The sequence below is a fragment of the Vombatus ursinus genome, unplaced genomic scaffold, assembly GCF_900497805.2.
Source record: "Vombatus ursinus unplaced genomic scaffold, bare-nosed wombat genome assembly UNPS02014819.1, whole genome shotgun sequence".
NCBI classification, from domain to species: domain Eukaryota; kingdom Metazoa; phylum Chordata; class Mammalia; order Diprotodontia; family Vombatidae; genus Vombatus; species Vombatus ursinus.
In genome coordinates, this window is record NW_020954597.1 from 557,925 (window position 1) to 581,400 (window position 23,476).

The window sequence follows — 23,476 nt, forward strand, 5'->3', positions numbered from 1 at the left end:
TTTAATAATCACTAGAGGCCTATCATATCTAGCTTTTCTAAAATTCTGTTCAGGTCCTAATTTTTTTGTTCGATTTGTCTAGGTCTGAAAGGGGTACACATTGAGGTCCCTTGCTATCATAACTTTACTTTTTATTTCTCCTTGTAATTTTCCTTTGGGGATTTAGTTGCCATGCCATTTGGCACATATGTTTAATATTGATATTAATTCATTGTCGATGGTATTTTTCAGCTGAGGAGTCCTGACATGAAAATTAGGGAGGTAAATACCTGGGATATGAAAAAGAGAAAAAGAATTTGACTCCGAGTGAACTCCTTGGCCACATGCGGAGTGCATCTAATGAAGGCTGAGCAGAACATGATTTGCCTGGAGATTTATGGATCAAACATCCTTAAAACTGAAAAAAAAAAAAAACAGAGGGGACGGGAGCAACTTCTCACATTCAACTGCTGATCCAGATACTACAGAGAGTAACAAGGAGAAAAATGTCCGAGGAGAAACCAGTAATGTAAAGAAGGCAATATCCAAGGAGACGGGTAGTAATAATGCACGTGGCCTCAGGTGACTATATGCAAATACACAGGGTGCATAATAATTATGATGATGATACTAAAAGCTAACATTTACGTGGCACTTACTATGTGCTAAATGCTTTACAAATATTATCTAATTGGATCTTCACAATAACTCTTGGAGGTGGGTGCCGTTATCATCCCTATTTTACAGTGAGGAAACTGAGGTAGACAGAGGTTAAATGACTGGCCCAGGGTCAAACAGAGTTTCTGAGATTGAATATGAACTCAGGTCTTCCCGATTCCAGGCCTGGTACTCTATGCACTGTGGCACCACCTAGCTGCTGAAATAAAGTGAACTACAAACCTTAATGGGAAGCTGAGTGTAATTCAACCTTACAGGTATCACAGGGACCAATCAGAGAAGACTCATGACTAGAACATGGCAATGGGTCTGATCCAAAAGGGACAGATGATATTAAAAGGGGAAATGGAGGGGCATACATTAGGAAAACATACTCCTAGAAGGAAATACATGGACCGCAGCAGAGAATTAGGGAGAACATTTGAGTGAAGGAAAAGATGCTGTGACGAGAGAATGCTACATATCACCGAGTCAGAAGGAGAAAATAGACGATGACTTTTAGAAACAGTTCACCAAACTGGCATGGTAGCACAATATGGTAGTGATAGGGCGCTGAAACCACCCAGAGCAGCTGAGAAATTCTTGGTTTGCCTCGATGATACTTTCGTTTCTCAATCAATAGGACAAGGACGATGGGTACGTGACAGAAGTCCACCTATTCCAGTTGTATCTTGCTGCTGTTGCTTCCCCCGAGAACAATGAGCTCTACATGGAAGGTTTAACGGAGAGCTGAAACCCACCATAAGGAAGGAGATAATAAGGAAGCAGCTAGATGCCTTCAATGAGTTCAAGTCACCAGGTCCAAAAGAACCGCATCCCAGAACAATGAAAAAATGCTCTTAATCATTATATGAGAGGATCTCAGGAAAATAATAGTGTACACGTGAGGCAAGACTAGAGAGGAGCAAACGTGGGGAAGGAGCTTAGCCGGGATCCCTGTCAATACTCCAGAATACTTTAGTAAAGGGATGGCTTGCAAGCATTTCGAAAGTGTTGCCTATGACTAACATGGAAATGTGTTTAATATGATTATATAGAGAGATTGCACACTGTCTCAGGGAGGGGAGAGCGGAGGGAGGGGGAGAAAATTTAGAACTCAAAATCTTATAGAAGTGAATGTTGAAGACTAAAAACAAATAAAGAAATAAAATTTTAAAAAAAGAAAAAGAAAGAAAAAGAAAAAGTATTACCTAAGAGCCTTCATGGGGTCTTCAAGAACTGGCATTTCCAGACTTCCTTGACACTTACTACCTCATTGACTTTGGTCAAGCTGGTTAGCTTCCTTGGGCCTCATGTGTCCTTTCTAGCCATGGCTCTAGGAGCCCAGGAACTGATGTTCCTCGTTCCCAGAGTTACCAGAATCGTGGATTAGGGTAAAACTTTGATCAGATTATACCTAGATTTCAAGCAAGGCATTGGACCAAGTGCCTCACAGCATCCTTGAGGACAAGATGCAGAGATACAGGTTGAGTGGCTTCAGGATGGAATGACGCTCTCAAAGATTAATGGAGCGATGTCAAGCTGGAGTTGGTGCAGCATGGAGAAAGGAATGCTGGCTTTGCCAGTCAGAGGATCTAGGTGTGAATTCCATCCCTTCTAATTACTACTAGTCCCTTAAGCTCTCTGAGCCTCAGTTTCTCCCTCTATAAAATGAAGGGGTTGGACTAAATGGCCTCTAAGTTATCTTCCATCCCTACAGCTATGACCCTGTGAGTAGCCCAGGGGTTCTGTGTTGGTCTTGGCCTCATGCTGTTCAACAGTTCTTCTCAGTGACCCGGATGAAGGCACGAAGCTAGAAGGGAAGTGAAGCTCAGAGAGCTTAAGGGACTTGCCAAGGCTCACATAGGCAGGTCTTGACAGGCTGGAACAATGTAGGGCTAAGTCTAATAAAGTGAAATTTAATCAGGATAAACAAAACCACTACACTCTGGGCTCAAAAAATGAACTGCGCAAGCCTCAGATGGGGAAGCACGGCCAGTCAGGATAGCAGCACGTCTGAAAAAGACCTGGGAGGCTCTGTGGCTGACGAGCTCAATACTGAGTCTTGGGCTCCACAGGATTCAGGACTAGGGGAGTGACAGCTCCCCTGCTCATCCAATTGCAGCATCCCAGATTGCCGTGAATTGGATAAGAACTCCGGAAGATCATTGACTGCAGCCATCAGAGGCTGTGGCTACTTGGGGGTTCGTCTTCTGGTCTGGGTGCCATATTTTCAGGAGGAAATTGACAAGCTGGAGAAAGTCAGAGAAGGGCAACCAGTGTTATGAGGGGACCGGAAACTGTGCCATATGAGAAAGCATTCAAGGAAGCAGAGATGCTTAGCCTGGAGAAAAGGTTGATAAGGGGGTGGGGATATGATCTGATGCTCTTCAAGTCTTTGAAGGGTTATATGCAAGAGGGATTAGGCCTGGCCTTGAAGGCCACCCGAATGAAGGGTGGAGGTTGCCACACAGCAGATTTGGTTAGGTGCAAGGACCCCCGAAACAGACTGGGCTGCCTTAGGAGAGAAGGAACCCCTGTCACTGGCACCTCAAAGCAGAGACTGGATGGTTACCTTGTTGTCAACAACTTCTCAGGGATTTTGTCAAATACCTGCCACCTCTATCCACTCCAGGGCTCACATAGCTGTCAGATGTGCTATGAGCCTGGGCTGGCTACAGGTCTGTGCTTCCAGTGGTCCTATGCCAGTTCATACCTGCTCTGTGTGTGTGTGTGTGTGTGTGTGTGTAGCTGGAAGGGAGAGGGTGTCAGGGAATGCCAAAGCTGGGAGCCTTGGAGAAAGGGCAGGCCTGGCCCCACCCTCTCCCTGTGCTGACATCACTCAGAGTCTGGGCCTGCAGAGGAAGCAGGCTCCACCCCCAGCTCTGAGACATGAGCCTGGTGGTTCCTGGGGCCTGGGCAGCATGGCAGCAGAGACCTGCTAGTTTCTAATTCTACCACAAGATGACACTAGACCCTGTCCACAGTTAACAGAGGGTAAGAGAAAATCATCCCTGGGAGCCCTGGAACTCCTCCACTTCTCCCCTCCTCCCCTCTCCCTCGACAGCAGGCTTGGCCTACCCGGTCCCTAGGGGTCTAAGGAATCCTCCAGACCCGGCCAGGCCCGGCCAGGCCCGGCCAGGCCCGGCATCTGCTCTTCCATTTGAGGCCCACTTACGACGAACTGAGATACAGCCCTGCCTGGCATTCGGGGAGCTGTTAGTCAGAAGGCTGGAGATGTTCAAGGCCTCCCAGAGTGAGCCTTGCACCCTGAGGAACATGTTTGGGAAGTGCCAGCCTGGGGAGGCTCTGTCCTGGGTCTCTACAGAAGAATGCAGTGCCAACAAAGACCATGGCCAAACCGAGCTGGAGTTGTTCTCGTCAGGCTTCGTGGTCTGTGGCTCTAAACCGTATCCTCCGCACTGGCCACTGGACCCTGGGCCACACTCCCAACTCGGAAATCTGCCCCGATGCCTTGGACCACAAGCAAGTTCTCTCTCCTCCCAGTGTGCACGTTCAAGTTGGCGTGTTCCTGTCGTCTGTGAGTCTGGCGCTCCCCACCCCCAGCCAATTTTTCCTGGACTGTAAGCTCTCTGAAGGCAGGGAGCCTCTCTGCATCTTTGCACCTATCTTCATTCCTTGCACTTAATGTTTGATGAATGAATGACTTCTCTGTGCTCTGCAGGAGGGAGCATTGGCTCACCCCTAGCCTCCTTTCCAGTACCCCAGAGATGGTCGAGGGAAGAGGGCAAGCAGGGAGCCAGATAGAGTGCAGTGGAGGGAATGCTGGCCTTGGAGCTTGCAGGCCTCGGGTCTTGGGTTGAAATCCCAGCTTTGCCACTTATGGCCTCTGGCCCATAATCAACTTGAACTTCATCTGTGAAGTGAGGGAGTCAGATGATGGAGCCAGATGATAGAGCCCTCCTCTGAGGGCCTTTCCAGCTCTAGCTCCATGAGCCTTTGCTTCTTTCCTACTTCCCAGCATAGTCATCAGGTTCCTCATCTGGAAAATGGATCCAATTGGTCTCTCCAAGCTTCACGCAGCAGGCAATGATGAATTCATGAAAGCTGCTTGACCGGAAGAGGCTGGAACCCACCCTCCTCACCCTTCTCTGCAGTCTTTGATGAGAAACAGTCTCTGGGAAAACCTGGTTTTGGTCACAGTAACACGAGGATTGCAGAATTCTCTCTGATTTAGGCCTATTTCCTAGCCCCCTTGGTCTGCAAGAAGGGAGGATGAGGAGTGTGGTGATGAATAACTGGAGTCCCCAGAATGAACCCTCCTCACTGGGCAACTTGGTTCCAATTTCTGCCAGAGCCAAGTGACATCAGAGCAACCTTCCTAAACAAAGCAAAGCTCTCATTGATGAAACGAGAGGATGTTTGTAAATGGCTTGGCACAATACCTGGCGCACAGTAGGTGCTTAGTAAGTGCTTGTTTCACATTCCCCGCCCCCCCCCCCATGCCACATCCACTAGATGAAACCTGGATTCCTTAACTTGATATTCAAGGCCTACTCTAGTCTGGCCTCCATTTCCTTTCCAGCCTTGTCCCCCACTATTCTAAAACACAAATCCTCCACTCTCAATGAGAGCAGGTAGGTAGACCATGACGTTGTTGCCTCCATGTCTTTACTCATGCTGTCTCCCAAACCGGGCAAGGCATTCCCTCTTCTTTTCTCTCCACTGATCTGAATTTGGCCCACCGTTCAATTCCAGGATGGCTAGATGTGCCCAAGGGCCATTCTGATTCTGAGATTCTGCCATCCTATGAGTTCAATAGTCAATAATTGCAAGGCCAGCTCAAGTCTTGCCTAGGCCAGGCCGATTTCCTTGGGATAAGAGCTCATACTTCAGCAACCCTATGAGATGGGTAGTGCAACCTTATTTTGTAGATTAGGGAACTGAGGCTCAATAACATCCCCTTTATCCATGAATGCATACACACACACACACACACGCACACACACATGCACGCACACACCCCATATTATAGCCAGTGGCCTCACACTCATACATATCATCTCTTTGGCTGGACAAGGTTCTCAACACCTGGAGCATCATATAAATCAACCCATTTCAGAGCCCTGGCCTCCAATTCTGATGCTAACATGGCTGTGCCCAGTGCCTCACAGCATCAAAGAAATTCTGGGGTGGCAGATTTGGCCTAGGCCATCCAGTGGCACTAAGGTGTCTCTTCTCAAGCCCAGGAGCCATCTTTCAGTCTGTTGGGAAGGTCTGTGTTGCCACATCAAAAGTGACCTTGAATGGCCACATGGACCATCCCTCTGCTTCCAGGCAGGTAAACCAAATAGCCTTTCTTTTTGGTCTATCCCAATGACTCATCCCTCTCACATCAGCATGTTTTTTTGTTTTGTTTTGTTTTGTTTTAAATCTCCCCAGTTTCCATCTGTCCTCTGAGAGACGGAAGGCTAACCCCTCAGTTCTGTCCAAGAACCAGAATGAACAAGAGGGGTTAATGAAATCTCACGTCTCTTTTCCTTAGGTCCTACTGTCTAATCCATCATCCCTCCTCTTCTCCACACCCTTCTTTCTTCATGTCTTTCTCAAAATGAGATGACCAAGAGCGGATCGTACACTTAAAAAGTACAAAACCAGCATAACATGTGGCCGGTTGAATGTGTAGGACCCTGGCCTCCAGTGTCATGAGACAGGAGTCTCATCTGTCATACTCAGCAGCTTAATGATATGCCTTCTCCACTCGGGATTCCATTTCCTTCTCTAGAATATAAGGGTGTTTGAGAGCATAAGCAGCAAAACACACTTCCTTTCACTCGAGAGGTGGACGGACACCACTGGGTCAGAATGTACCTTGTATACATTACTGTAAGAGGGGCTCCCCGTAGCAAGTATTTGTCCTTAAGTGTTTTTCTTTGTTACAAGACAAAGCCTGATTCTGATGGGGGAAGAGGGTGTGTGCAGAAATGACTGACGTAAAACCCAAAGGCACCAAAAACCCTACTTTAAAAAACCCAACAGGGATTGAACTAGCTGATCTCCCAAGATCCCTTTGAATTCTGACAACATTCTATAGGTCCTTGCTGGCTGTCCCACGTCACAGTCCTCTCCCTCTAACCCAACAGCCGTGTGAGGCCCTTGTTTTAATAAAGTCCTAGACAGTCACTACTAGCACCTTCAACATGTGGCCTGCTCTGAGCTAACAAATTCGAAGGCAGCACTTAGCACAGTAGGTCTTTCTTGATTGTCTGGCTCCGAGTGTGCCATTGCCATTCTTCCAGCCTTGCCTGGGAAACTTTCAGGTTTGGGTCCTTGGCATGACTAGTTGCCACCTTCTATTTTTACCCACTAGTGGCTTGGGTCTGAAGGTCCAATCCAGTACAGATTTGTTAAGCATCAGGGCACAGTCAAGGTCTCTGAAGAATTCTCTTCCTGGTTTCTAGGATGTTAAGCAACTAGGATTAAGGGTCATCTGCAGCCAGCTGGGCCTTAGGGTGCCACACTCTACGGATGCCAACAGCACTGCTGCTCTAGCAGCAGTGTAGAAACAAGGGAGCTTAGCCCTAAGGTAGCAAGAGCAATTCATTCAAATTGGAAGCTGCTAGCTGGAATAGAATGCAACTCAGGGATGTTCCCCCCAACACACACACACACACGCACGCACGCACGCACGCACGCACGCACGCACGCACGCACGCACCAGGGACAGCCTGAGCATCTCTCACAGTCTTTGTCAATCTCCTACTTCAAATGAATGTCTGTAAGCGATAATTTGGGGATGCTTTTTGTGTTGGGAATCTTTTTGGAAGCTTGCCTCAGGTGCAAAAACTGCTATCACAGCTCTGGCAATATCTCAAATGAATCCGCCAAGTTACTGGGAACATGAAAAGCCATGTGTGTCCCTGAGATAAATCCTGCTCCATCCATTCCTCGGGGCTGATGACTGCTTTGAAGATTGCTCCCAGGACCCCAAAGCCTTCTCCAATTGAGTTTCCTGGATGAGGGGGCACATCTCTATGGAAGCCAATGGTCCCGTCCTATCTGGTGTCCCTAGGAGAACTCGTCACGTTTGGAGCTCCCTGGACATTCTGATGTAACTGTGGATAGGGGTAAATCTGAGGGCAAGCCAAGGTACCTGTCAGGGAGGAAGCTAGGCAGTTCGGCCCGCCTCTGCCAGGGGGCACGTATTCATTTTTGCCATTTCAGGCCCTTGACACCTGAGATCCTCAGAGTCGGCAGCCTCAGCTCCAGGACCCTGGGACAGCTGAGGGTGTTCAACAGCAGCGTCACTAGGGATTGAGCAGTCCAGCAGGAAGGTCAGAGAAGGTTCAAGGCCCAGGTGGCCCAGCCCTGGGCTTGGTGGGGGGAGGGGAGACTGCTGCAGCAGGGCCTGTACGAGGGACACAGGTTGGGAGCGCTAACCGGAGTTTTTATTTTTATATCAAGACACCGTGTTTAAAATCTGTAGAAAGAACAAACTCCAGGGGTTTCCATTAGTGTTTTAAGAACTAATTTCTTTTTTTTCTTTTTCTTTTTTTTTTTTAAAAAGTCCTTTTGAAAGAGAAATGACACAAAAGAGACTCTGAAAAGAAAAAGGCGGCAAGCTCCTAACAGCAGTAGGCCAAGGGTGGGGAAGGGCAGCACTCGAGGGTGTACTTGGGTGGCCCGCGGCAGGCGGGTGGGCAGGCAGGCGAGTGGTTCAGGCCCTCAGTGTAGACTCCCAGGGCCTGGTACCAGGGCCAAAGCTGGCCCTGCTCCAAAGCAATCCCCTCCCAAAGGCCCCTGAGCAGGCCTAGGTGAGGACTGACCTGAACCATGCCAGGCACCTTGCATCCCCGTCCCCTTCCTCTTTCCAGCCCATGTCCTTCCTTGGGTCATGTTCTGCCTAAAGGGCCCTGCTCCCTGGTCTCTGGCTATGTGAGCAATGGGGGATTGGAGGGAAGGGGCCTTTCCTTCCCCTCTCTGCCTTTCCTGGGGAGAAGAAAGCACTTATTCAAAAATTAAAAAAAAAAAAGACCAAGCCAAACCCAAGCTTCAGAAGAGCCCCAGTGCGAGGGGCAGGGATCCCAAGTCTGGGGTTGGCTTGGGGTGGGTGGGAGGGGAAGGGCGGGGCCAAGGACTGGCCAGCACCAGAGAGAGGTGCCTGCTGCCTCCAGGGGGGTGCTGCCTCCCCCGGGACTGCTGGGGGCTTTCTTCTTTGAAGAATCCATTCATGTTTCATTCTGGGTATGCGTTTGTACATGGGGGTGTCTGCGCTTGTGCACGGGGATCTGATCTGTGCGTGTATCTGTGGGGTTGGGTGTATGGGTGTGCACAGATGGGGGCTGGGGGGAGGAGAAAGCAGGGCTGGGCAGGGCAAAGGCTCTAGGTAAGAGCTATACCCGTGTGGTGGAATGTGAGTGGGGCAACCCAGTACTGTTGAAGCCAGAAGCAAAGGTGTTATAGGGGTGCAGCGTCTGCAGCCCCACCAGGGAGTTGGGGATCATGGTGATGGTATTAGGGGTCATAAGGGGGATGTCATCGGGGGAACGTCGCAGCGTCAGGGTATAGTCAGGGAGGGCACTGAGGCGGAGTGGGTCGTGGGCGGGGGGGCCTTCACACTCATGATGCGAGGGACCCAGTTGGAGGGCTGCCAGCTCCTCCTCAGGGGCTGCTCCCATCTCCCCGGGACCCCCGGGACCCCGCTGGGGACTGGGCTGCCGCAGGGGCTCCTGCCGCCTCTTGTCCTTGCGGTAGTAGAGGGCAGCAAAGGCTAGCACGTTGAGAAACAGGAGGGAGGCCCCAACAGCAATGGTGACGCTCAGCTCCGTGGAGTAGTCTCGAGGGTTCTCCACTAGAAGGGGCCCGGCATCCTGGTCCCCATTCCAGGTGCCCTGGGCATTCTCATTGCTGTAGGCTGGAGAAATGGCTGGCCGCTTGGTGCTCCAGGCCTTGCCATTGGGGCGGCGGGTGATGTGGGAGCTGTGGGTGGTGTCCGGGGGCGGCACTTTGGTGGTGGTGGACGTGTAGTGGAACATGTCGTGCAGGTTGTACAGGTGGGGCACCAGGTGCTTCCAGAAGGCCACCTTGGTGGCCCGGTAGTGGTCACGGACCCGAGGTTTCAGCCCGATGTGAAGGTACAGCTGGTCCCGGGGGTTATACTTGGACCAAGCCACCTCCTCGAAGCGGTTGGCCTTGGTGTGGATGAATTTGGTGTCCTGGGGGACGGGCTTGTTGGGATCCCTGAAATACCGTATGGAAATCTGGGGTCATCACCCTGCCTTGGGGATGGTGGATGAAGAGGGCTTGGCAGCTTCCTAGGTTCCCCACTGGTTCCATCTCCTTTCAACACCCCTCGCTACATTCTCCTCAACTTCTTATTTCCCTAGGTCTTAGACTCCCGTTACCATTGGCCCTGTGGCTATCCTCTCCTTCCCCAAGCCCTGGATAGCCCTAGTCCCGCCTCACGTTCGAAGACGCTGGAGAGATGTTGCTTTGGTTTTCCCCGTGCGTGAATGTGACAGCACTGGGTCATGCCCTGGCGATCCCCAGATGTTCAGGAGCCCCTCATTCCTACTTAGCAAGGTCTCTAATCTCCTAGCCCTAGTCCTGCCAGGCCGCCCCCCAAGCCCTCTTGCATCCCCAAGTTAAAGTCCCCCCCCCCCCCCCAATCCCCACAAGAGTTTTCGTCAAAAAAGAAATGACCCAGTATGAGAGGGATGGATGGTAGGCAGGAGCGTAACTTGGGGGTAAAAGGAGATAAGTGATGGACGGGGTTTGGCTAGAGGGGAAGGCATGCTGGGATCCTAAGAGGCAGGGACCTGGACATCTCCTCACCCGGTCTTGGCAAAGTTGGTCCAGTAGGTCATGACAACAGCACTGAGCATGACGTCATTCTTGGAGAAGTTGCAGGGGAAGAGGTCAGTGGGGCCCACCATGGGGATGCCAAAGACATAGGGCACCTCATCCCCATGGGCTGCGTCAGACCAAGCTGGCTTCATGAGGCTCTGGCAGTGGTGGTAGAAGGCGTAGAAATAGGTGGGTGAGCCATAGCGGGCATGTAGGTCAGCCGTCACCACGGAGGGCTCTACCCATTGGTGGTCAGTGAAAAGGGCCACCAGAGTTTTGCGGCGGGTCTCAGGGTTGTCCCGGTCTGCCCAGTCTGTGTACATGAATTTGATGGTCTCCCGAAGGGTGTCCTTGCCCTCTGGATAGCCATACAGGTTGTCCACAAAGTTGGAGACTGAGTAGTCAAAGTCAGTACCTGAAACTCCATCCTCCGGGTCCACCACGGCCTCCACAAACTTGAGTCCCTCCCCCTGGTTGACACCAAGCATGATGTCATAGTTGAGGAACTCGCCCTGCTCCATGAGGATCTCGGGGTCATCGGGGATCACATCCCCATCGATCACAGGACCAAAGGCCACATGGTAACGAGCTGGCTGGATGTCCTGTTCCACCAACTCTTTGGCACTCTTCTGACGCAGGCAATCCACCATGTCCACGGTGTCCAGCACATTGCACCCCACCTTGTCCGCCAGCAAGCTCGTGTACTTAACTGGCTGGTAGTTCACTGCCCAACTGGACAGGGCTGAGCCACTCTGGATGATGGCCCTCTGGAACAGCCCTACAGGAGACAGGCAGCACCGGCTCAGAGCTTCCCAATGCGCCAGCCAGCCCAAACCACCAAGGCTTTACCCACTTCCTAGAGCCTCCTGGACAGAATGGCGGCCTGCCTAGAACTCCCTCCCTGACCCCAGTGTGCAGATGGCACCAGGTATCTCATACACTGTTATTAGATCTGTTCTGGGCCTTTCTGTGCTGGGGATTGGGGCACAGATCCGAAGGGCCTGCTCTCTCACCCAAGGAAGGCTGCCCTTGGCTGGGATTTCACTGCTCCAGAGCAGCCCCTCCTCTCTGTCTTCTAGTTTTCTTTGCCAAGGTCACATGACTAATGTGTCAGAGAAGGGACCTGAACTGAGGTCCTGACTCCTAAGCCACCGCTTCATCCGCTACGCCAGGCAGTGCTTGAGCACGCAACGAACACTTGCCCTTCTCGGGCCTCGTGTTTGTGTACTTTTCTCTCTTCTCCTCCGTCCTCTGGCTGTCTGTATCTCTATCTGACTGTGTCTCTGTCTCTGTCTTTGGCTGTCTGTGTCTCTGTGTTTGTATCTCTGTCTCTGTGTCTGTCTGTCTTGGTCTCTGTCTGTGTCTGTGTCTCTGGCTGTCTGTGTCTCTGTAGGTGTTTGTGTCTCTGGCTGTCTGTGTCTCTGTCTCTGTGTCTCTGGCTGGCTATGTCTGTCTCTGACTGTGTCTCTATTTGTCTGTCTCTGTGTCTGTCTGTCTTCGTCTCTGTCTGTGTCTGTGTCTATGGCTGGCTGTGTCTGTCTCTGTGTCTGTCTCTGGCTGTCTGTGTCTCTATCTGGCTGTGTCTTAGTCTCTGGCTGGCTGGCTGTGTCTCTGGTTGTCTCTGTCTCTCCGAACTGCCCCCCACCCTTGGCTTCCTTACTTGCTTCCTGCCCAGCTGGGCCCAGCTCTGTGCCAAAGCACCACCAGCTAGCTGGCTCTTGTACGACAAAGGGACCTTTCTCCTGAGAGACCAGAAACAGGGATTGGAAGAGAGGCCACACATAGTCTGTGAGGTTCCAGGAGAGCCTGGTAGGCCCAAGGCCCTGAGGCCACCAGCTCTCCAGCAAACATCATTACTAGGGCTCCAAGACCTCAGAGTTGTCCCTCACCAACTGCATCCTCACATCTTCTCATGCCCTTGTGCCTCAGAAGGAGGCTGATTCGCCCCTTCTCGGCAGGAGAGCGGGATGCCCCCACCCTGGCCCAGGACTTCCAAGAGAAAGGGATTCCCTAGCTGGGAAGCAGCAACCAGCCCTCAAACACGTATCACTTCCTCGCTGCAGATCCCATCCCAAAGACGTGTCTCGGGATATAAGCCACTGCCAGGGAGGCTGGAGAGAATGGAGGAGGAGGAGGCAGGAAGAGTCACAGGCCCCACCTCTGACTACTCCTCCTTAGCCAGATAGAGCCTGAAACATGGCCTCCCTTTTTGGAGACCCCTAGGGCATTCCTAAGGCTACAGGAGACCAGAGACCCTGAATTATGCCAGCCTGGGGAGGTTTGTGAACACAGTTGTGGGGGCCATGCCCTCTTTCCTATCTCAGGGAGTTTTCCTAGGGGAGACCAGCCTCCCAGAGACACTGGGTAATGCCCCCAAGCCAGAGAGAAAAGACTGCCCTCTCTCAGAAATAAGAGATTCTCACTAAAGGAACACAGAATGGCAAAGCTGGATGAGAGCTGAGAGCACCAGGCCAAGCTCCACAGGGCCAGGAGAGGAAACTGAGGCCCAGATCCATTTTACCACTCCAGCCTTCATCCTATAAGGGAAGCTGCTATTCTGTGATTTCCTAAGTGTAGGGGAACTCCTGGTATGGAAACTGCCCCCGCTGGTGCAGATCAGAAAGCCCAGGTCTTCCTGACACCAACCAAGACTGACCCTCTAACTACTGTACTATACTGCCCGAGGAAAGGAGAGGGAAAAGGAAAGGATAAAGACGAGAACTTTCCCCTCACAGTATTTCCCTGGCTCAAGAGAAGGTGGGCTCCAATGAGTCTTGCAGGAAACACTACATCCTACAAGGAGACTTCGGGTCACGTCAGCCATGAAGGAACTTTCCCCTTCAGAGAGAATGTTTCTTACATTTCAAAAGTAAGGCCCCCTCCACCCCAAGCGGAGACTTGGCCCCTCCAGAACAACACCTCCCGACCTCTAACAGAAAGAAGGAAGGGGCCTCTTCCCCACCCAGTGAGATGGATGCCTGTGGCAAAGGTCTTTTCCCTCGAAAGAAAGGCCTCTCTCTCGTTTGCCTGAGGGGTGGTGCAAACGTGTTCTCAGTGGGCACTCCGGAGTCTGGCAGTCCCAAGGGCTAAGGGGGCAGTCAGTCGAAGCCAGGCCCCTCCCCTGGATCCCCGCATATACCACAGCTCTGAGGAATTACTCACCCTCAGAGTGATGGGACAGCGTGAGGAGGCTGACACAGGAGGCCCCAATGCCAGAGCCAAAGACCGTGATGCGACGAGGATCTCCACCAAAGAAGGCAATGTTCTCGCTCACCCAACGCAGGGCCTGAATCTGGTCCAGCAGACCATAGTTTCCCTTGGCGGCCTGGTCCCCAGTGCTCAGGAAACCTAGGCCCAACGAAATGGGTGAGAAGAGTGGACGCTGTCGGCTGGGAGAGCTGGACAAGTACCATGTCTAGATCTCTTTGCCTCGCTGATGCCCAGATTGAGGCTCCCTTTCCTCAAGGATTGGCACCATTCTGGGAAAGCATGGGCTGGTATCTCCCACCTGAAATGTCTACCTCATATCAGGAGACCTGAGTGCCACCCTTCCCCTCCCCAAGCCCAGGGAGGGCATCAACGTCCAACCCTGCTCAGGGTAAAGGACTCGGAGACTCTTAAGGGCCCAAAGCCCCCAAGCTCCTTCTGCTAACAGTAGTAGAGGCCACCCCTCGGTGGCTTGCAGTCCCAGGAAGGGCTACTCCTTGGGGGCCTTCCCCGCCCCTCTCTCCTTTGCTCTCAGCAGAGCCCCCAAGAGGCCTACATGGTCCCAAGACCTTCCATTTCTCTGCTTCTACTATGGATCTCATTCTAAGGGATTTGGTTTAAACCCTCTTGGTCTGAAAGAGGAAGGAAAGTGGCACTGCTTTAGAAACGTTGCCATAGAAACAGGTCTTCCCGCCCACCTGCTGGGATTTGCTGCTGAGGAGGCATGTCACCATGGAGACCACCTTCCCACCCACCTGCTGGCTATCCCACAGAAAGGGCCTACCTATCCCACTCCCTGTCTCCCCTGCTACTGAGCATCTGGTCTTCCGTCTGAGAATTTCCTATCGGGTAACTGGAATGAACAGTGGGCGCCTCCCCCTGTCCCCAGCCTTGCCTCACAGAACAGGGCTGGGCTCATGCACACCACCCGGAACCCATATGAAGTGAGGCCGTGGTAGGAAGGTCCCTAGACCCCAAAGGATTCCTTAAGTCCCTGTATCCATGCCACAGCTAGAAAGTGAACCCGTTCTAAATGGGCCCAGGCAGCTACATGGAGGTCAGCCTGTCCTCTACAGATAGGCTGAGTTCAGCTCCAGGCTGGAGACAGGGAGAACAAGGGATTCTGGGAAACAGGAGAAAGATGAGGCAAGGCCAAAACAGGGCCCTTAGCCTCTGCCTTGTCCCCAGCTGGCTACACCCTTGGCTCCTCCAGTGCAAATCTCAGGGTGCTCCCGTCTCTCTCTCTCTTCCGGCCATCGTGCACTCCCTCTCATTTGGGCAGTAGCGGCCTTGGTTGGCGTCAGCCGGGATTGCCCTGATGAGTAAGGGGAGCTTGCCTCAGGATCTTGAAGGGCCCAGAACTAAGCCAGCGCTAAAGGCCTATAGATGGGAGGATTGCTGCCCTCTGGCTGATGCCCCGCTGGCTCCCATACAGCAGACAATTTCTTAGGGAGAGAGCTGGGAAGTACCATGAAGGAATGGTGGGAAGGCCCATCACAAGCTCTTGGGGCCACAAGCATCCAAAAACCTGCTGCTCAGTGCAGGGCCAGGGGCCACTCCACTAGGCTGGGCTACTCAGCATGCCAGGGATTGGGGCAGAATCAGCAAAGGGCTCGCTCAGAGAGGAGGACAAATGGCAAATGCTGTCTGCCTCTGTCATTCACAGAGCCAACTGCCCTGGCCCAAGGCTGCCAGCTGTGGGCAGGCATCCAGGGAGGGGAGAATGTTAAACTCTGAGGTTCTGAACAAAAGCCCCTCAGGGTGCCCTTCTCTCAGTCTTACAGACACTCATGCCCTCTGTCTGCCTTCTGGAGTCCCCAGATTATTTGGGGAGCTGTAAGCTGTTTTCACTTCACCCTCTCCATGCCCCCTCGCTATGTCCAAGGCCTGAGGAGACCAAGAAACAGCCCAGAGCGAATCTTTTGCCCAGGCTCAGTGCTCCCTGCCCACCTCCTCCAGTACCAGAGACGCTACCTGACTGTTGGCTTAGTGGGATCAATGTACTGGCCGGGGCTAGAGGGATGAGGGGGTGCAGGGAGCAAGGTTTGGCCTGGACACAGGCAAAGACTTCCTAACGGGTCGAGCTGTTCCTCAGTGGGCCAGGCCGGAGGACCCCTTGTTCCAGTGCTGCTGGCTTGGATGGCCCTGAGGTTCCAAAGATCCTGGCCACGCTCTTCCCATATTCAGGCTCAAACCACAGCAGGGACTGAAGGGGACAGAGTAGGTGGCGGTGGCGGCGGCGGCGGCGGTGGCGGCGGCAGCAGGGGGAGCCTCTGGCTGTGGGCCCAGATCCAGCCCTTGGCCTGATTTCCTCCAGTCCTCAGGGAAAGATTGTTTCTGGTTACAGCTGATACAGAAACTTCTCCCCCTAGTGGGTTGATCAGACTATCCCACTTGAGAAAGGAGCCTCTGAACCAGTGTGACAGGAATCCACAGAACTGTTTCTACCAAAGGCCTTGACTTGGCAAAAGCAATGCCTTCTGAAAAACCAATTTGGCCTGTGCCCTGTGGCCTACTCCTTCAACCACGCTCTCATGGTACCTCCTCAGTACAGAGAAAGTGCTCTAAGCAATGGAGGGGAAGAGGCGGCATTTCCAAGGGCAGCGCTAAATGGGCAGCGGAGCGGACCTCAGACACGTACATTTCAGTCTTTGTCCTTTCCTCATTCCTGCTCCCTCCTGCTTTCTCTTTCCTCAATTTCCTAAGCTGGAAAAAGGAGGGAGAAGAATAGACCAGACGATCCCTAAGGTCCATTCCAACGGGAGGCCTAGGCTTCTGGGACCCTCAAGGTCCTGCCTGGTTCTAACACTTGGATCCTCCCACTTTCCTTTCCCTCCTCATCTCCTTCCTGTCTCCTTTCTTCCCCAACTCAACTGGCTATACTATAATATGACATGGGGTTGAAGTCTGAGGCGTTTTTTCCACTTCCCAAGAAGGCCTTCACTAAATGTGCTGCTGATTCAAATGTAAAAGCCAGAAGGTTGGTGCTTTCCATTTTCTCAGGAAGAAGTGAAGCCATGAGAGATAAGTGAGGCTTCCCTAGGGTTTTTCCAATGGGGCCAGGAGCCCCCCAGCCTGCTCAGCGATACCACAGGCCTCTCGCTGACCCAGGAGGGCCCTTGGGTCATCCCAACTGAACCAAGAGCTCGTACCACAGGCCCAGGGACATGTGCACCAGAGTCACACACAGGCCTGGGACTGGCAAAGTAGCAAACCAGGAGCTGAAATGAACAAAGGTGCAGGAGGCAGGCCCAGCCCTAGAGAATTGGCACCTGACCTCTGAGGAGGCCCAGGGAGCGAGCCCTCAGAGGCCAGAAGCTCCCACAACTAGGCTCCTGAGGGTCCCGAGGGGCTGCGTGGTTATGCTCAGATACTATCTGCCTTGGTCACCACCAGGGGTGAGAGAGAGAGAAGCAATGCAGCCCAGGCGGCAGAGGAATGAATGAGCAAACAGAAGGAATGCACAGAGTGAAATCCCAGAAGGGAGCAACCTTTGGGGAAGGGAGTCTTGAGAGGGCAGGACTTGGGAGCTCCAAGGTTCCTGCCAGCTCTAAGCTACCAGACTCGGCAACTGGGACCAGAGAAGGGGGTAGAAAGTTGGCGCCAAGTTTCCTGTGGTCACCAAGGCCCAGAGGAACTGCTTCTCCTGTGCCACAGCGCAGCTCAGCCTGGCCCAGTCATGGCAAGGTTGATGGTACCGCTGAAGGCAGCTTCCCGCCCTGGCCCACCAGCTTGGCCCACTAAGCATTCATCCTGGCCTGCCATTTCCCCAGCCATACCTAGCACCCCAACCCGGTAGTTGAGGGTGATGACGATCACATTGCCATAGCTGGCGAGGACGCTGCCATCGATCATGTTGCCCGTACCCTCCATGTAGGAGCCCCCATGGATGTAGACCATGACTGGCTTGGCTCCACTGTCCCGGATGTCTGCAAGGAGAAGAGGTGAGACAGAGGCTGGGGGGGTGTAGCCTTCCACTCACCCCCCGCCCCAGCCCACCATCCCAGGAGAGGCTGGGCAGGGAGAAGGCGGCCAAGCGATCCCAGGTGCCAGGACACCATCGCCATCCCGAGGGCAGCCAGAGAGACAGAGACAGCTGGACTCTGGTCTCAGTGGTTTTATGGAAAGGGAAATGAGGTTCCCCAAGGGCTTACTTAGTACGTTCTTGTTGAGGGCTAAAAGCAGGCGTCATGCCTGACACCACTAGGCATGGATGTGCCACAGTGGCCTAGGGGAGCGGGTTAGGGTTAGACCCTCCCCCATGATGGAGTCCATGCCCTGGGCACCCAAGAGTCCTGGGACCTGACACGGCTTTAGGGAGAGTCTGGAGAGCCTTGCAACTCCCGAGAGCAGACCAGTCACATGGAAACACGGCTGTAGCAGCTGAGGCTGCTGTGCAGACAGAGACAAGTGGGGGAGCACAAGGGGAAAAGAAAGGGGACTGAGGGGACTGGGGTGGGGGGAGCCCTCTGCGCCTGTGCTCACGCCCTGGAGAGTCACCACTGCAGCTGACTGTGGGCCGACCGAAAAGGTCCAGGGGGTGGGACCAAGGGGGGAACATCCTTCCCCCAACCCAGCTGAGGCGATGCCAACACCCATGCCAATGCTGACCAGCCATCTCCTTCTCTGTGGCCATCCCCTTGGCAAGCAGGGGCACACCACTGCTGCCCTGTGCCCGGGGAGGATCCTTGGGGGACAGGGGAGGCTCTGACTGACGACTGGGAGGGGTCAAGGTAGGGCACTCACTCACCCCGGACGGGGAGACAGAACGCCCGACCGACGGCTGGGTAGAGCGCGTCACAGAGGGAAATCTGGCCTGAGGACCAGGGATCTCGTGTCTCCCATCCCCACCCCCGCCTGATGCTTAGCTAGCTGGGTTTCCGACTCTGTCTGGTCCATCTCCACGCCAACCTCCTCCCTGGCACGGGGAGGATTGGGGGCAGCTCTCTTGGTTAGGCCCATCTCCAGAGCTTGGGTATTCTTCAGGGCTGTCCCCACTAACCTAGAGCCCTCACGGGCCATCTCCTGCTGCTGGTGGCCCAGCCCCGCCCAGCTCAGTACATGGCCAGGCTCAGGTTCTGGGCTGGTTTCCCTAGAGCCCCTGGTCTTAGGGCAACATTCATTTCACCAGTCTTTCCCCATATTCATGTCTCCACTCCTGCCATTTCTCCTGTGGTTCTTCAGAGGTGGGGAGTGCCCAGCCATCCCTGTCCTCAGGGGGGCTGGTGCCCATCTGAAAGCATCCCATGAATAGTGTGTGTTTGGGGAATCTATCCCCTTCAGCACGTTGGGCACTCAGAGGGCTCTGCTCTTGGTCCCTGCTCCAATCAGCTGCTCCCACTAGCCAGGAGTGGGGCCCCCCACCCTGGCCCAGCTCTAAGCCCCTGACGGCCACCCGGGGCCCCTGACGGTGATGGACGAACAGACCAACCGCCTTGTTGCAGGAACAGAAACACCCCGACGGACGGACGGACGGACGGACAGACAGACAGACAGCCGGGGCTTCTCCCCGGCCAGAGGGGGAAGGGCTCTGTGCCATGCACCAGCCTCCGCGCCCTGCAGCCCCCAAATACCTTCGTCTTCGTCCCCTTCATTATCCGCTAAGTCCTCGCCCTGTTTCTTAGCACCGGATCCTGGGGACCAGACACGCACGGGGAGACATAACAGAACAGAACAGAGAACAAAACAGAGAGAGAATTCAAACACAGCACGAGCACCGTGTGGCCCAGCTGGCCAGCTCCGGACTGGGCCCGGGCCGGCAGGAGGGAAGGTGGTCACTGGGGAAGTGGGGAAACTGAGGCCTGATGCTCTGGTGGGGGGGGGGGGGGGGCCCGGGCCCGGGTCTAGTCCCCTCCTCTGCCCTTGGGCACCTCCCTGCCCAGCCCCCTCCTCCCATCTCAAAGCCTTAGCGGGGGGGGGGGCACGATGTGTACTGGCCCGGGGACGTTGAGACAAGAGGCCTGGGCCTGGGAGCCGGGCACACAGGGTGAGAGGTGGTATGGGGAGACCAGTGTGAAACGCCAAGGGCTCGTCCCTGCCCAACAGAGACAGGTTTGTTTCACTTGGCCCCATGACCAAGCCCTCCCTAAGAGACCACACCCCTCCCCGGGACCTAGGGGAGCCCACTCCTGGGGGAGGCAGGGTTTATCCCAGGTGATCCCGAGGGTCCCTGGGGCAGGGAGCAAGTCTGGCCCGGAGCTTTCCCTCTGTCCCTGCTGTCTGGGCAGGGAGGCCCCTCTGGCCACAGGGCTTCCTCAAGAAAGAACACCCTGAGGGACTCCTGGCCAGGGCGTGGGGGATGGGGAGGACAAATTCCCAGGAAGCCTATTTAATGTGGAAGAACAGAGGGAATTCTGGGGGCTTCCTCTCTTGTTGGCATGACATGGCTCTCTCTTCCTCGACTGTCCTGGACTCTGGTGCCTTGACTTTCCCTGTGGCTGCTACTCAGAACAATACCTGGACAAGAGGGCCAAGCCTAGAGGGAAGCACCACCTTGGGCTCCCCTAATTGCCCATCCCTACAGCACTGACCCCGAAATCCAATGGGAAAAGGCCAAAAGCCCCCAACCAGAGCATCATCTGGCCAAGAGAAAGTGTCAGTCATGGGGCTCAGAGAGCCCATGCCATCTCAGAATATGGATCCCTTCCGAACTAAGTGCAGAGGGCTCCCCGGACAGCCTTTCCCAACTCAGGCAAGCCCCCCCCGCCAAGCTGAACCCCATCACAGCTACTCCTGCATGCCTCCATTCTCCTACTCAAAGACCCTGGCCAAGTCTCAGCATGGTGCTCGCCATGCAGGGAAGCCCCTCACTGCACTAGCTGCTGTTGCGGCCCAGCCCCGCCAGGCTCTGCCAGAGCCCAGGCCCTGGCAGGCTGCCACCATGGGCCCAAACAGCAGGGACAGAGGGACCTCCTCGTGCCAGGCTTCCTCCGAGGGACGGGCTCCCCCAGAAGTCGGACTATTACTGCTTTGAAAGTGATCTCTTCCCCTTCTCAAATTGGCTTCCCTCTATGTCTCACAGGGAACATCCTTGCAAGGAGAGCAAAGCCCTCGCTGAACCCTAGTGCACGAGCAAAACAAAACCTAGCACATCAGTGCCCGGAGCCCCCTTCACCCTAACCCTGAATTCTTCCTCTCCATCAATGCGCAGGTTGGGCTGGAAACTCCTTGAGGGAAGGGCCTGGTTGCTGGCCTTGTATCCCCGGCACCTAGACAGGACTTTGTATGTAGCAGGGGACCAATGGCAGGTGTTTCCTGGGGTCAAAATGCTCCCAAAGGGCTTCAGGCATAGTCCAGAGAAGCCTTGACCTGAGGAAAGCCCAATTTCCAGAGTCTGGAAATTGAGGGGTAGGGTCAGGACAGCTCCGGGATCAGCACTGGGCCCCTTTAAGAGTCCTAACTTCCCGGGCTGGCCAAGACCCGTCTGACCTACGTAGGCTTTTGCCGCTGCTCCCACTGCTGCCCAAGAAAGGAATCCATTTTCCTCTTCCCTAAATGGGGCTACATAGGAAGGATTCAGCTACCAAGCTCAGCAGAGGAGGTCAAGGGGGAAGAGGACAGGCGCATGATCTGAGAAGACACAGAAGCTCTAAGAGCTCTGGGAAGTCAAAGGGCGAGCTGGCTAGGAGGGCCACTGACAGACTCAGAGTTAGGAAAGACCTTCGAGGCCACTGAATCGAACACCCTCATATTCTAAGAGATGAGGATACTGAGGCCCAGAGAGGTCAAGGGACTTGCCCCATGTCACACAGTAAGTAAGGGGCAGGGCCCGAGGTAGCCCTGAGGTCCAGCCCTCATTCCTGTGTACCACGCCAGGGACTCCAGAATGCTCACTGTATACATAGATTAGATATGTCTAGGACATATATTCTAGATCAGGAAAGGGGCCAGGAAGCCCCTCCTCTAGGCATTTAGGCATCGCATTTCTACTGAGTGCCCCTCCAGAGGGGAGATCAGCAAAAGGGAGATAGTGCTACCTCATCCTCAGGGGAAATCAAGTTGCCTGCTCACGGAAAGGCAGAGGAAAGGCAGAACTGAGAGGGAGTCCCCAGGTTCGGGAGCAAGCCCTTATCCTTCTCCAGGCCTCAGTTTCCTCCTCTGGGACTCCATGATCTTTAAGGCCCATTTCTGCTGTCAATCCCACAAGTCTAGTGCATCTCTGTGTACCTCCCAGCTGGTCCTGAGCTCTCTAACTGGCCCACCTGCAGGCCGCCCTCAAAGCTGCCTGGCAGGGAGAGAGGAAATGAGGAGGGAAGGAGGGAGGGAGGGAGGGAGGGAGGGAGGGGAGGGAGGGAGGGGGGGCCAATGGGGGCCGGAAGGCCCCAAAGAACAAAATCGACGTGGTGTCGTGGAAAGAGCACTGCCCTCAGGCCACTGGCCTGGCAACCAGAAGACCTGGGTTCTCAGCTGGGCTCCGCCACTTCTGTGCTGTGTGACAAGGTGAGTCACAGAAGCTCTCTGTGCCTTCCCTTCCTCATTTGTAAGTGGGGATGTTACCACCCACCTGACCTCATTTGGAGAGGCTGTGAGGAGCCAATTGAATGATGGGGGGGGGGGGAGGGGAGGACTTTGGAAAGGAAGAGGAGAAATTGAAGTGACGCGTTCTTGGGGCAAAGCTTGCCCCCTCCTCACTGATCCCAACACCCACAGCTGCCTGCCAGACTTGGCTGGGGCTGGGGGGGCCGCCATCAGCACCATTGGGGGGGCGGGGCAGGAGCACAGCAGGACGGAGCTTCTGGCTCCATCTCTCACCCAGCCGGGAAGCCAAAGCTGCTGCAGGCAGCTGGGTGGGGATGTGCAGGAAGCAGGGCTTCTCCTCTCTACCTGCCAGTCCCTCATCAGGCCCCCCAAAGAGCCTCTCCCCAAGAGGCCCTCAGCCCCCAGGAAAGGTGAGGTGGGCAGGAGAGGGCAGGGCAAGGCGGGGAAGCTCACTTCCCCTCGAAGCCTGGGCCAGGCAGCTTGAAGGCCGGGTCCTCAGGGGCAAGGGCGGGCAGGCAGGCAGCCAGTCCTCCCCATCTCTCTCTCTCTCCCTCCCGGCCGGCTCGCTACCTACCTCCTTTCCTACAAATTTTCTTGTTGGGTTTTCGGGCGCATTCCTTGGAAATCCGCTTTACTGTAAAATGAATAAAAAACTAAAAAATAACAGGAGGCCTCAGGCCAGGGGCATGCACCCTCCACCCCCCCCCCCAGGAGCCTCTTGGTAGGCGGGCACACGGTGGCGAGCCTGTCCCGCCATCTCCTTGGCACTGCCACTTACCTGAGGGTGACCCCGTGAACGGGGTGGGGGGGGGGAATCAGTTAGTCAGAGGACATACATAAGCGCTGCCTGCAGGGCCTGCCCCCCTCCCCACGAATACCCTGCTCCCCCAACTGCCTCCACCCAGTGCCTCTCAGGGCAAGTGGGTGGAGGGGGGGGGGCCTGGTTGAGCCAGCATATTCCTGAGGGCAGCCGTCAGCAGTGACCCACACTTCCCTGATGCCCCCAGTGCAGCTCTGGAGCCCAGCTCGGTCACTGCTCCTAGGCCCTGGCCGGCCTCCTCCTGGGCCCAGTCACTCTCACACACGGGAGCTAGGCCAATGCCAAGGGAGGAGGGAGGAGCCAGGGGAGGAAGACTGATGGAGGGAAGGAGGAGAGAGGGAAGAGAGGAGTGGGGCCCAAGCAGTGATGGTGAGAAGCATCCGCACAGACAGCTAGCTAGTTACATGCTGCAGGGCACACACAAGCATGCTCGCCTCTAACACAAAAGGGCAGGCGCCCGGGCAGCAGGGGGGGAGGGGGAGGAAGAGGAGGAAGAGGAGGAAGAGGAGGGGGAGAGGGAGAAAGTGG

General features: G+C 54.5%; 1 protein-coding gene across 3 annotated transcripts in view; it reads right to left on the minus strand.

Annotated features, from left to right (window-relative positions):
- Nucleotides 1-7,994: 7,994 nt before the first annotated feature.
- The window catches only part of NLGN3 (neuroligin 3), an 18,153-nt gene continuing 2,671 nt past the window's right edge, over nt 7,995-23,476 (minus strand). Inside the window, exons 3-8 of one of the 3 annotated variants that reach the window (XM_027836796.1) lie at nt 22,703-22,762; nt 19,224-19,283; nt 17,430-17,579; nt 13,606-13,791; nt 10,432-11,221; nt 7,995-9,837 (exon numbers count right to left, since the gene is read on the minus strand). In XM_027836796.1, the coding sequence (XP_027692597.1) occupies nt 8,991-9,837; nt 10,432-11,221; nt 13,606-13,791; nt 17,430-17,579; nt 19,224-19,283; nt 22,703-22,762 (2,093 nt within the window). In that variant the 3' untranslated portion in view covers nt 7,995-8,990. The remainder of the gene's footprint in view (nt 9,838-10,431; nt 11,222-13,605; nt 13,792-17,429; nt 17,580-19,223; nt 19,284-22,702; nt 22,763-23,476) is intronic. The other 2 variants (XM_027836797.1, XM_027836798.1) reach the window with 2 other exon arrangements.